The sequence below is a fragment of the Trichomonas vaginalis genome, chromosome I, assembly GCF_026262505.1.
Source record: "Trichomonas vaginalis G3 chromosome I, whole genome shotgun sequence".
Taxonomy (NCBI): domain Eukaryota; phylum Parabasalia; order Trichomonadida; family Trichomonadidae; genus Trichomonas; species Trichomonas vaginalis.
Window position 1 is genome coordinate 17,556,296 of NC_067203.1, and position 13,425 is coordinate 17,569,720.

A 13,425-nucleotide genomic window follows, 5' to 3' on the forward strand; every position below is an offset into this window, starting at 1 on the left:
TTTGAGTACAGCTGTACTTTTTCAGAACAAGTCTTGAACTTTTTCAGAACAATGTTGTACTTTTTCAGAACAATGTTGTACTTTTTCAAGACAATGTTGTACTTTTTCAAGACAATGTTGTACTTTTTCAAGACAATGTTGTACTTTTTCAAGACAATGTTGTACTTTTTCAAGACAATGTTGTACTTTTTCAAGACAATATTATATTGTTTCAGAACAAAGACGGTTAAGACACAAACGAATGTCCGACGTTCCTCTTCCTGAATGTCTTCCAAAGCCAGAAGAACCGACAGCCCCAGCACCACAACAGACTAAGACTCAAACTCTTACATTTTTCAAGCTTGACTTTTTACAATTTGAACTTTGTTCGCGTAGATGTGAATTCTGAAAGAAGTATGAGGGTCTTGTATGACTTTGTACTTCTCCCATAGTTCATGTCTGTCAAACTTACCTGCCATGGACTCTTTCATAAGTTCCATGAAATCGTCTTCGGACAATCCAGGGAAAAGTATGATATCAGTAAGTATTCTTTTAACATCCTTACTTAAACTCTTGGCTGTCTGTACACAAATGACAACTGAAATGTTAAAGTGTCTGAGCTTCTTAAGAATTCGACACATGTCTTGTTCTCTATTCTTTAACAAAGGATGAGAAGCAAAGTCATCTAAGATAAGAAGACACCTATGAGGGTAAGTCTTCCAATCGTAAGATTGCAATTTCTTCGAAATGTATTCTATCTCTTTCTGTTTGTTTCTGAAGTGTTTCTTCTCTAATATTCTCTGCATTTCCTCATTTGGGTCTTTGAACTTAGAATTTATATACTCATTTATAGCATTGTACTTCAAAACTCTTCTTTGGTACTTCTTTATCCAATCTAACAACTCAGAGTCTTTTATACATACTAACTTAGACTTCTTTATAATATCTTTGAACGAATTTACGGTTTGATCGAATTGACCAGAAGTACTACAAATGACTACTAACTCATAGAATGGGTTCTTCTCATCTAGTTCTTGTTGTTGTGCAGCCATTTTAAGATAAGTGAAAGTCTTACCCGACCCAGGTGGTGCAATTAGACCTGTTATACCATTCTGAGCAAATAAGAACTTGTCATGTATGGGTTTTATCTGAGCATTTTCTAACTTTCTCTTGTTCTTCTTCAAAACATTCTCAAATTTCTTGTCAATGTCAGCAAACTTTTTTTCTAACATATTTTTAGAAAAATTAAAATTTTTATCTTTTAGAAAATGTCTAGCGATTTCGCTATCTATATTCGAGACAAGCTTTTCGACTCTAAAACTTCTGTCGACCATAAAATCTTACATAGTGTAAACAAGAAAGGTGAATTTGTTCTAAAGTTCTGTTTCTGGGAATATGACAAGAACCATAAAACATTACAAAGAGCAGTCTTAAAATTTGTCAATGACAGACTTGTTGACAGAGATGACGCCGATTGGAAAGATGAAGTCCAACAAAAGTTCTTAGAATGCAAAGAAGACACATGCGCTGTTCTTGAAGATGAAATAGAAAACAGAATAGAAGAGCTATTAAAGGACAAAGAACTTTTACATAAATATGGTTGCGCCAAATTTGACATAACTCCACCAGAGAAGAAGAAGAAGAGAGAAAAGAAAGAAAAGAAAGTAGAAGAAAAGAAAGTAGAAGAAGAGAAGAAAGAACCAGAGCCAGTTCCAGAGAAGAAATTTGACATGTAAAAATAAAATTTTATTTTTAGAACATTTCTGGGTCAATGTCAATGTTCTCTTCCTCTTTAGGAGCAAACACTGGCTTAGACTCTAAAATCTTTTTACCTAATTTACCTTGAACTTCAACTATCTTAGACTCATAATATTCATAGTCGTCTGCTTTCTTTGGTTCATAAGGTATAACAAGTTTGTATGCTTTGCCTTCTTTAAGGTTTGAGAACCTTCTGTCAAAATTTTCTTTGACTGCTAACAAACCTTCTATGTCTAAGTCTTCAAATTTCGCACCATTTTTAGTCACAATAGCAAACTTAACTGGTTCGATGTTCCAAACTTTGTCAAATGAAGACTTTTCAAAATGGTAGAAGTAAACATTCAAATATATGAATGGGTCTAGTTCTTCTTTGACTTCTGACATGTACTTGTTGACTGAAATATATTTCGTCATCTTTTCTATCGGATAAAAAAATATTTTTTTAAATTTACTCAGAAAAATTTTTCTTTGTATATACGCCGTTCTGAACATCTAAAAGATTTTTGACATTTGCCAAGAATGTTCGTTTAGACGCTGTCATATAACCATACTCTTGACAATACTGTTTATATTCATCGTACAATGACCTTTCATCTAAACACTCAAAGTTAGTCTCATCTATAAACAGTTCATATACACTCTTGTTTGCTTCTAACAATGTTTGTCTTTCTTCGGTATGTGGAATTTGTCTTGGATTGAACTTAGAAATATCTAATGTCATGAAATATGAGAACAAGTGGTTGTAAAAGTTAGGTGTCAAAGTTTCTGCTAAGTCGTCAAAATATTCTGTATCTTGCATATGAGAATCTGACGTTCTGACAACTACATATCTTCTGTCAGAACTTTCTAACTTCATCGGAACAGCGTTGTTTGAAACCATGATGAAGTTTGCAACATTTTCACAAACTCTTTGGTCTTTATATTTTCTTTCAACAACTCCAACTTTGTCTGTTATAAGACTCTTCAAAGCATCTGAGTTCAAAACTTTTGTTGTATCTATACTTTGAAGTTCGTTACATACTATAAGTTTCATATTCTCTATTGAAGAGTTAAATTTACCGCAGATGTTTTCTAAGTTTGTCATATTAGGGTTCGAATAGCCCTCTAACAGTTTGCACAAAATATCTGTAAAGAAAGTGTTCTTACCAGTTCCTTGTTTTCCAATTATAATGAGAGCAGTTTCATTTTTAGCACTTGGATATTGTAAGATGTTTGCAAACCAACATAAGATATACTCATAGACTCTTTCGTTTCCATTGCATATAATTTCTTTGACATGGTCTAACCAAGCTTCTATAATATTTTCTTTCCATTCTACTTGTTCGTATTTATATCCAGTGAAGATAGAATAGAAGTTTGGAGAAGGTGTATAAACTTTATACCTCGAACTGAAAAATCTTCTAACTTTGACAATAAGATATCCCAAGCATCTAACATCTTCATACCAACTTGTACGACTTTTATTTTCTTAAGTTTCTGTCTACATTCTTGTTCTGAAACTATGGTTGCTCTTGGTTTGTTAAAGACAACATCCCATTCTTTCATGACATAACATTCTGGGGCAGAGTCGACATAAATGACTAAACGTTTCAAATTCTCGACTGCTTTGTTATAGTCTCGAAATGGACACATATTTCTGAATGCTTGGAAGTCATAAAAATCTGAAACATCTATTCTGTACATTTTTATAAAAATAAAAAAAAATATTTTTTTTATTCTTGACTTTGTTGTTGCATTTGTTGCATTTGTTGTTCTTGAGCTATTTGTTGTTGAAGTTGTTCTTGTAATACAATACTTTCACCAGTTGCATCTTCCAATTCGAAACTTTCTGCCGTCATTGACAAATACATAGGACATAAAAGTTTTACAGGAACAAAGTTTGCGTCGACTAAGGTTAAGTTTATGTTTGCTAAAGTGTTTGAGTTTACTAAAGCTGAAAACTCTGCATTCGAATGAACAATAGGCAAACCAGCAGAGAAAGTGTTGTTTATACGCATGAGTATCTTTTGGTCATAGTAGTTTCTGTCGACATTCGAATACACTTTGAACCTAAGTTTGAAACAATATATAAAATAGGTGTACTTAAAGTCAATGGAACAGACAAACCTTGTATGACACCTTTTCCTGTTATAGGAAACTGTTGGTAGTAAAAACCAGATATAAGTTTTGTATTATAGCTCATATCGTTTATACTAAACTCAGTCGGACATCCAAACATAATGAAACCTGCTCTAGTTGCAGCACATGTTACATCCGTCCTTAAAGTATTAAATAAGTCAACAAAACCTGTTGGTGGTATATCTGAGTAAGTATCTTCAAAGAAGTATTTTTTACCATTCACAACAACAAAGTCTTCTGGTGTCAAAAGAGCAAAACAGGCTTTAGTCGTCATTGTGTTTAAGTTAGTTTACAATATCGTCCTTGAGGACTTTGTAAGTTTGTTGTTATAGAATTATATGACTCAGGGTTTTTAGTCGTAATAGTATAAACCATTATGTCTTCTGCCATTTACTTAGCAAATAAATTTTAATGAAATGTTGTGGTCGTCAAATATTTTTATGACGTCTGGGAAACTATACTTTAAGTTCAACGTTTCACCTCCTTTCATAACGTATATCTTGTCAATGACATTATATGAAACACCACAGCAAGCAATGTCGGGTTCTATTTCTTTGATGTTTATATCGTCTGCCTCTGTCAAAAGTTTCAATAGTTCTTTCAAAACTTCATGAGGTGCAATGACATATGAGTTCACTTTTACAGGGTTGTGTTCGACCAAGTTTAACATTATACCCAAAGCTTGACAAATCTTCTCCTGAGTTTTAAGTTTGTCTTTAAGTTGTTGGTAGTCGTTTCGAATATCTGCAACAGAACTTAAGTCTCTGCTAACTTCAGGATATGTTGGTTGTTCTTTTACAGGAACTATTGTTATACCATCTTCGTCTTCGTATGGTTTCCCCACTTCAACATCTCTTTCTTTGACATTGACAACAACACTTTGACTGTTTGTTTGAGTTGGTGAATTTAACTTCACATCTGCCATCGCCATTAAACCTTTTGAAACACTTACGCTTCTATTTTTCGGAAATGACATTTTACTTAGAATAAAAAGATGGACGTATTTGAGTATCTCTTCGAATTGAAGCAAAACAAAGTTTACACACACAAACAATACAAGTTCATTGATAGAATAGTTCTTTATACAAACAATGGAAAATGTTATAGAATAGCAGTCTTTGCTGAACCAAAATATTTTCATAAAGCAAAGAAAGTTGGTATAACGAATGGTGAAAGTTCTTGAAGCAGACAAAAATATAACAACAAAACTGACGATATTTCTAAAGGTAAGTTTTAATACAATTATATGTCAAAACTGGCGTACTGTCAATATTTGACGGAGAGAAGTCAGTTCAAGAACAACTTACTGACCTGCTGCCAAAATCTGCTCGATGGAAGCTGTCGTTATGCCAATCTGAGGAGCCCCAGCAGGTTTCATCGAACGAATCTTCAAAAGAGCATCTTCCGTGAAAAGTGCTATTGGTTTTGTAAACTTCTTTGCTTTCAATTCATTTGGACCGTCTCTGTCACCAGTATATTGTATTTGAACTGTACCAACAGTTGAAATACCACCCATAAAGTCTTCTGAGTCAGCAAATGGAATGCCAAGCCAAAAGTTTGAACGGTCTCCATTTGTATATTGAGTTTTTTGACCTCCTGTATGAGTCCATACTTTCACATATGGCATAATAGAACTTTGCATTTCAGGGTTAATGGTTGTTGTGAAGTTGTTGTTAAAGTTCATAGCATCTAATGTCAAGTTGTATGACCTCATATCCTCAACTGTAGAATATTCTTCTCTTGGATAATATTTGCCATCTATGTTTATATGGTATTTAATACCAGGGTTGTAGAAGCAAGAATAGTCATTTATAGTTCGTCTGAACAGTACAAACATAGTATCTGCATGTTTCATTGCAGTTGTTAAGGCAATATCTGTTCTTGCACCTGGGTCAGCACTTTGGTTTCCAACTTCACCTGCAAAGTCTTTGACAGATATTTGGTGTATAGGGAACATAAGTGGAACTGCAATATATTTGGCAGCTAAAGCATTTGAAATATCTGGGTCCAACATATAGACTGCAAGTCTGCTTTCTATTCTCTTGCATTCAAATTTTTCGCATGTGAACTTAACTGGGTCCCAAGCATCTCCAGCAGCATTGAAATAATAGTTTACTTCAGTGTTGAGGTTTGAGAAACCAAAGTCTAAGTCAACTTTGTTTTTGCAAAAGTCGGCGAATGACATTTTATTTGTTCCCACTACTTCTGTAAGAGTGAATGGGTCTTGTGTTGGTGCAATGACTAAGTTATTTTTGCTTGGAGTAAGTTCGATAGAAATTTTTCCTGCCCAGTTTGGCAAGTATCTTAAAAACCTGAAGATGAGGAAAGATGACAAAGGAACTCTAAGTTTCAGTTTTACTTTGGTGACGCATTTCTGCATCTGTCCAGAAAGGTTAACATAAACTCCTGGAACGTTAGGGTCAAGTCTTCTTATTTTCTCAATAGTTGCATACTGGTCTGTTTGTTCTCTAGCTTGTGGTTGTACTGAGTTTCTCAAAGCGAACCATTCATAGTTTGCCCATGTTACTGTTTGAACTAAGTCAGAGTTAGAATATATCTTATATCCCATGAAAACTTCTGGAGCATATTGGTATCCGACATAGAAAATTCCATTGCAACCTTTCTTGTCAGACAACTTGGCAGAAGGTTTTATTTCAATGTCTTGTTCCACGTATAAGAAAGAGTTGTCAATAGAAATAATATGAAACCTGTCGCAAGCAATATCTACTGTTGTTGAAGAACCTTCTCCAAACTCACCTACGTTTCCATAAGAAACAGCAGTTGTATATTCGTAAGTTCCAGGAACTATTTCTGACCTTCTAATGGCATTGTCGCATTCGTTATACCATTCGGAAACATTTCCATTCATGGCATCCAAAACTGTTGGCGTTATATTCTGAGCGGCGTACATTTCATATGAGTAAAAATATAGAATAGTTGGATTTATATGTCATAATAGAACCCACTGGACCAAGCTTTACTTTCTTCCTGACTGAGTTTTTAACTCTTCTTTTTCCTTCATTGCCCTCTGCTTGAAGTTGTTGCATCTTTGCATTATGTTCATCTAGTATGTTGCAAATTTCCCATGTCCTTTTTGCCTTTTGGCTCTGGTCGCCCATCTCAGGTAACCTATATCCTAGAAAGAGTTTGTCATAGTCTGTATTTGAGTCTTCGCGTATTGTTTGCATGACTCTTTCCTGAGTTTCCGGTTCAAGCTCTTCAAACAGTGCTTGTCCATATGGAATAAGCTCGTTTCCAAATATATGTTTTTGTAGCCATTCTGGTTTTCTTTCCATGTTACCAACTATATCTTTTGTGAATGGGAAAGCTTTTACCCAATTTTTCAGTCTTGCGTCGTTTATTTCTGTAGTTGGTTTTATTTTGTCAAGGAACATGTTTTTCAATACTAACATTTCATTTGGTACTGTCCATTTGAGTTTTCTTAAATATTCATCCCTTCTCAGTTCATTGTCTGCAAAGTAAGTTTTTATGACATTTTGTAAACTTTCGTTTGCAAGGTCATGTACAATAGGTTCTCTTCCTTCGCTCTCCCTAACTTTCTTTCTAAACTCTTCACCAAATATACCATCTCTATGGTTCTGTGTAGTTCTTTGAGATAAATGTTCTAGAACGTCAGGTGTTATATTTCCATCAGCCATGTTCATTTCATACTGGTCCAAAATATCTGCATGTTTCATATCTTTCAATGGCATTAAAGCCGCGCTTAAAATACCAGCTATATCTCGTTCACCATTGACTTCCATTGCGTCTACAACTTCTTGGAATTGTGGTTGTAAGTTTATGAACCACCTATCTGGATTAGCTTTATGACCCCATCTCATTGTAGTTCCATCGTCTGCAGAAACAAAAGTAGGTTTGTTTCCATCTTGGTTAGGTTCTGAATGAACTTTAAACAATGTTTCATTTCTATATGTTTTCTTGAAATTTAACCTTTTATTTCACCGAGTTCATCCGAAGATTGAACGTTAAATGCTCGTAAGTAAAAAGGGTTGTTGTATTTGTGTACATTTTTTTTCAGTTCTTCCATTCTATGCTGGATATTTTCATCTGTGTTGGAGTCTTTTGTATGTCGGCAAAACATTTTTCGATATTCTTCTACTATGTCAGCCGAATTTTTTTTAGACTCTTGGAAATATTCCATATTCTCCGCATACTCTTGTTGAGGGTCAAGATTTTTCGGCTGTTCCAAATCTTCATCTAGTTCTGTGAAGTTAGTTTCCAAAGGAGGACTTGTTCGTTTCCTTCAGGCTCTTCTAGCTGTTGTTGCTGAACTATTTCTTCCATGTCTGGTTGTATCTGAACTTCTTCCTGTGGAGTTTCTTGTACCTCATCTGCTGGCATTTCATATATTCCGAGACCGTTTTCAACAATTTCCCTATCTACGTCATCCGCATTCATAAGCTTTTGTTCTTTCGTTCCGTCTCTATTTTTTACGCGTTTCATGACGAAAGTTGAATTGTCATTTAGCTCTGACATCAAATATCTCGGAGTAAATTCATCCATGTCATTTGGATGATATGCTATTAAATCATATCCCTTAGCGAGCTTGTATTTTCCAGGTTTGAGATTATATCCGTTTTGGTGCTGAGCCATAAAGCTAAATAGGTTCGGGTCAGTATTTCCATCCTTGAACTTTCAATAGCTTCTTTATATCTGTCACTAAAGTCAACAGTATCTGGGAAACCACACTCTTCTTTAAGCATTTTTAAGAATTCTTGGTTTCCTTGTTCTCTACTTCTTTTATGTCCTTGCTCTGTTTGTGGTTGTTGTTGTGCAGGGTTTTGAACTGTTGGTTGTGTGCTGGTTGTTGTGTTGGTTGTTGTGCTGGTTGTGGAGGTGGTTGTTGTGCTGGTTGTTGTGCATGCCTGTGTCTGTGCCATGTGACGATGTAAATGTTCTAGTAGTCCTGGTGCAGGTGCTTCTCTTGGAGGGTTTGGGGTATATAAGTTCCACCAGCTGGCACATATGTTCCATCTGCAGCGTAATGTCCTACCTGACTTTTCGTTTTTAAGAAAGCATTTACTAGGTCTGTTTTGGTCTGTTGTAACTCTTTTTCTTGACTTTTCACAACAGTTGCTCTAACGGCGTCATAGGCACTTTGAACTGCCTGTCTTGTTGCTGCATCTGTTATTTTCGTCATATTTTGTGCTACTTCTCTTAACTCGTTGTCGAAACCTTCAGACTTCAGTTTCTTTCCAGATGAGAAGTCGTTCACTTGTTTCACCTTACTATGAAGAGCTTCGAAGGCATTCTTAAAGTCAGCATTCATTAAAGCTTCATTTGAACTGTCTTCATCCGCTTGTATTTTTGTCCTTATTGACCCTATGAGTTGGGCTGCTTTAGCGTTGGCTTGGGCATCTAACCAGTCATTGTTAGCTTTTATATATTCTGCGCTTTTCATTGCCTTTTGCATAGCCGCGTCGTTATTTTTACTTTCTTGTGCTAAGTTTTCATACTGTACGGTTTGGTTTTGCAACTGTAAAAGTTTTCTGCCTTTACATTTGCTTCAACTTCTTTTTTATACTCATCGCTATCCATATATGTCTTCAGGGCTTTTTGTTTTATCTCTTCATCTTTCAGTTTTATATTGAGTAGTATGGTTTTTCAAATTTACAACATCTTGTTCCATTTTTGCTACTTCTGCTTGCTTTTTCTGACACTTTTTTCGCATATTCCTCTGTACTTAGTTCTTTCAGTTGTTCTTCTTTCTTCTTTTTCTCTACGTTTAACTCATTGAGTTTCTTTGTGTGTCTGTCATATTCTAGTTTCTTTTCGTTTTCACTTATTTGCTTCTGTATGTCTATGTTTGACTTTTTTGACATCTGTTATTTGATTTTTGAGTGAACTCAAATTCATTTGACTTTGAGGGTTATAGGCTGTTTCCGTCTGCAGCTCCACCATAGCCTGCCATTTTCGCTAAAAGTGCCGCTCTTAAACCTCCACTCTGTGCACCTATAACTCGGTTTAAAAGCATAGGGTTGCTTGACATTTGTTGCAACATAGTGGGGTCATTCATAGCATTTGTTGTTGCAACTGTTGTTGTGGTGTCAGTTTTACTATTGGATGTTTTCAATGCTCTCTTCCTCTTACGTATATTCTTACGTAGCTTACGTGGCATTTTAAGTGAAGTTAAAAAGCGGTTTTTTGACAGATGTTTTATGTGACTTCTTCGTAAAGACTTTGTTGAGATTTCTTCGTAAATGAGTGTAAATGACCCAAAAATATATTTTAGGGTAGAAGGGTATATCTACCCCGTTTTCTACCCTCTTTTCTACCCTCTTGAATTTTCATGAATTTCTTCGTAAAGACTTTGTCAAGACTTCTTCATAAAGACTTTGTTAAGACTTCTTCGTAAAGACTTGTGAGACTTCTTCGTAAAGACTTTGTTAAGACTTCTTCGTAAAGACTTTGTTGAGACTTCTTTCGTAAAGACTTTGTTGAGATTTCTTCGTAAAGACTTTGTCAAGACTTCATCGTAAAGACTTTGTCAAGACTTCATCGTAAAGACTTTGTTGAGATTTCTTCGTAAATGACCCTAGTAGTATATTTTTGGTGTAAATTTTCATGAAAATTCAAGAGGGTAGAAAAGAGGGTAGAAAACGGGTAGATATACCCTTCTACCCTAAAATATATTTTTGGGTCATTTACACTCATGAACTTTCTTGTCTATGTTTTGTTAAGACTTCTTCGTAAAGACTTTGTTGAGACTTTCTTCGTAAAGACTTTGTGAGATTTCTTCGTAAAGACTTTGTCAAGACTTCATCGTAAAGACTTTGTTGAGATTTCTTCGTAAATGACCCTAGTAGATATTTTTGGTGTAAATTTCATGAAAATTCAAGAGGGTAGAAAGAGGGTAGAAAACGGGGTAGATATACCCTTCTACCCTAAAATATATTTTTGGGTCATTTACACTCATGAACTTTCTTGTCTATGTTTTGTTAAGACTTCTTCGTAAAGACTTTGTTGAGACTTCTTCGTAAAGACTTTGTTGAGATTTCTTCGTAAAGACTTTGTTGAGATTTCTTCATAAAGACTTTGTCAAGACTTCATCGTAAATATTTTGTCAAGACTTCTTCGTAAAGACTTTGTCAAGACTTCTTCGTAAAGACTTTGTCAAGACTTCTTCGTAAAGACTTTGTTGAGATTTCTTCGTAAATGTTTTGTCAAGACTTCTTCGTAAATGTTTTGTCAAGACTTCTTCGTAAAGACTTTGTTGAGATTTCTTCGTAAATGTTTTGTCAAGACTTCATTATACTCATTCATCCTCAGGGCTAGAAGGCACGAAGTGCCTGGAAGCCCCACTACCTTTTTTTTTTTTTTTTTTTTTTTTTTTACTTTCTACATAATCATCGAAATAAACATCTACTTGTTTAACATTTTCAAGAATTGGTGAAAGAACATCCATTAATTGATTGACGGTTACGAATCTTGATCCACTCATTTTCTTACGAATTAAAAAAATAAATTATTCAAAAAATGTAAGACATGAATTTTTAAAGTTTATTTTTTTATTTTTTTTATTTTTTTTTTATTTCATTATGTATGGGTTTAGTGAAAATTTCTTACGATTCTGAAAATTTTTAAATCTTGATTTATTCAAAAACGTAAGAATAAAAACCGTAAAAATCATACATTTTTTACTTCATATGTAAAAAAAAATGATACAAAATCGCTCAAAAATGTATGAATTCTTACGTTTACAAAAAAAGTCACAAAACCCTTCAACATATACTACTAACATCTGGATTTGGAGAATTTCCGTAAAAGCGTTTCCAAATATCATCTGAAGCTTGATCAGAGTGTAAATTCTTTATATTTGAAAAGGGATTTGGTTCTATTGTATGTAAATTCTTTACAAAGTGGGGAACAAAAGTACCCATGTCACGAGAATGTAAATTAGTCACTTTTTTAATGGATTAAACTTGTTTCGATCCAACATACAATATCATAGTTATACTGAAGCAACAACATGTCCTCACATAAACAAATAATTCCTTCACTCATAATTACTGATTTTAAATCTTATTTTAAGTTCAAATTTCAAAACGTACTATTTACTTACAGTATCATAGTTATACTGAAGCAACAACATGTCCTCACATAAACAAATAATTCCTTCACTCATAATTACTGATTTTAAATCTTATTTTAAGTTCAAATTTCAAAACGTACTATTTACTTACAGTATCATAGTTATACTGAAGCAATGAAGTATTGCGCGAAATGTTGATAAGTTTCAAAAACAATTTGAGTTTAATAATATGTGATAACATCGACTGCAAACAATCGATATCAATATTTAAAATTTTCGAGGTTTTTTTGACTGATAGCAATTGCTTTGGACACCTAGAATGAAGTTCTCCTTGGTAAGTTTCTCCAAATTTTTTCCATTTTAGAAAAGGCCTATGCAATTTTCTAGAAAACGATAACTTTTTTTTTCCAATTCTCGATTTTTTTTTTGGAAAAATGAGGTTAATTTTTTTTGAAAATTTATAATTTAGAGAGAAATAAACCATTTTCATTGTCTTACAAATCGATAAAACCTTTTTATTTTTGTTATTATATAATATTTCTACTAAAATATTTACCATCCTACCCTTGGCTTTTAAAGTCCCAATATTTTGCCCAAAATAAGTTATCTTGGAAAAAATTACCCACTCCTTAAAAAAAAAAAACAAGCATGTCATGAAGCTTTTTGTCAGAATGAATTAAATAAAGTGTAATAATCTGTAGGGTGAATGTATAAACTCACAATTATACAAATAAATTTAATTGTGAGTGATTAATATTATATTTTAAAGATTATTATGTAAAATATAAGATAGACTTTTAGCTAAATCGAAGTAATTTAGAGAACAATTTGAGATTTTAGAGATTTTTCAAATGAAATATTTAAAGCAAAGAATTTATTAAGAATTTGTTGTGAAATGAATACACTTCGGTAAGGCATTAGATTGGCGTGATAATTGACAAAATTGGAGCTGAAGTTTGGTTCACAAATGAAGAATAGGTCTAAGCTATAACAAAAAATTGTAATATATTTGAAAATCTAATAGTTTTATTTAGTAATTTGATATCGATGCGATCATAGATATTGATTTGAGTATTAAATTCGAAATTTTGTAATTTATAATGATATTTAGGAGCTGTAAAGCTAAAGACTAATTAAGTATATGATGACAAAGAACTTGCTAGAGATTAAAATCTAAAATTTTAGAATTTTTAAAATTAAATTGAAACTACATGAACATATTAAGAATCTTTTAAAATAGACTGGCACTCCAATAAGTCATTAGTTCAATGTGATGCATTAGAAGTTTGATTGAAAAGTCTGGTTAAGAAATGATGAAAATGTGAAATGAAAATAAAGCATTTCTCTCAATTTTTCAGACACTTTTGTCTATCGTTTTCGAAGTGGCGCTTCGCGCCGCTAATAAAATTTTGAGAACAACTTTAGTTGTTTGTTCGGCAAAATTATTTTAACGAATTACGATTCATAATATGTTGTAATATAATAATCTCTAATTTATTTTTGACTTTTGATAATAA

The 13,425-nt window shown here is 33.4% G+C and overlaps 5 protein-coding genes and 3 pseudogenes across 8 annotated transcripts, besides 1 other annotated feature; 1 reads left to right on the plus strand and 7 right to left on the minus strand.

Annotated features, from left to right (window-relative positions):
* Positions 1-11,209: part of a mobile genetic element that runs on past the window's edge.
* TVAGG3_1002670 (uncharacterized protein) lies at positions 1,248-1,715 on the plus strand (the record flags this gene model as incomplete). Its single annotated transcript, XM_051254333.1, has 1 exon — positions 1,248-1,715. The coding sequence occupies one exon, from the start codon at positions 1,248-1,250 to the stop codon at positions 1,713-1,715; it is 468 nt and encodes a 155-aa protein (XP_051079907.1).
* TVAGG3_1002680 (protein of unknown function, DUF4108 family) lies at positions 1,732-2,121 on the minus strand (the record flags this gene model as incomplete). Its single annotated transcript, XM_051254334.1, has 1 exon — positions 1,732-2,121. One exon carries the CDS (start codon positions 2,119-2,121, stop codon positions 1,732-1,734), a length of 390 nt encoding a protein of 129 aa, XP_051079908.1.
* Positions 2,186-2,821, minus strand: TVAGG3_1002690 (uncharacterized protein; the record flags this gene model as incomplete). The annotated part of the gene is made up of 1 exon (XM_051254335.1): positions 2,186-2,821. One exon carries the CDS (start codon positions 2,819-2,821, stop codon positions 2,186-2,188), a length of 636 nt encoding a protein of 211 aa, XP_051079909.1.
* Positions 3,450-3,734, minus strand: TVAGG3_1002700 (uncharacterized protein; the record flags this gene model as incomplete). The annotated part of the gene is made up of 1 exon (XM_051254336.1): positions 3,450-3,734. The coding sequence occupies one exon, from the start codon at positions 3,732-3,734 to the stop codon at positions 3,450-3,452; it is 285 nt and encodes a 94-aa protein (XP_051079910.1).
* TVAGG3_1002710 (protein of unknown function, DUF4106 family) lies at positions 4,250-4,786 on the minus strand (the record flags this gene model as incomplete). The annotated part of the gene is made up of 1 exon (XM_051254337.1): positions 4,250-4,786. One exon carries the CDS (start codon positions 4,784-4,786, stop codon positions 4,250-4,252), a length of 537 nt encoding a protein of 178 aa, XP_051079911.1.
* Positions 5,159-6,188, minus strand: TVAGG3_1002720 (annotated as a pseudogene). The gene has a single exon. A coding segment is annotated over exon 1 (1,030 nt).
* TVAGG3_1002730 lies at positions 6,799-7,957 on the minus strand (annotated as a pseudogene). The gene has a single exon. A coding segment is annotated over exon 1 (1,159 nt).
* TVAGG3_1002740 lies at positions 8,474-9,414 on the minus strand (annotated as a pseudogene). Its single transcript has one exon. A coding segment is annotated over exon 1 (941 nt).
* Positions 11,210-13,425: the final 2,216 nt, after the last annotated feature.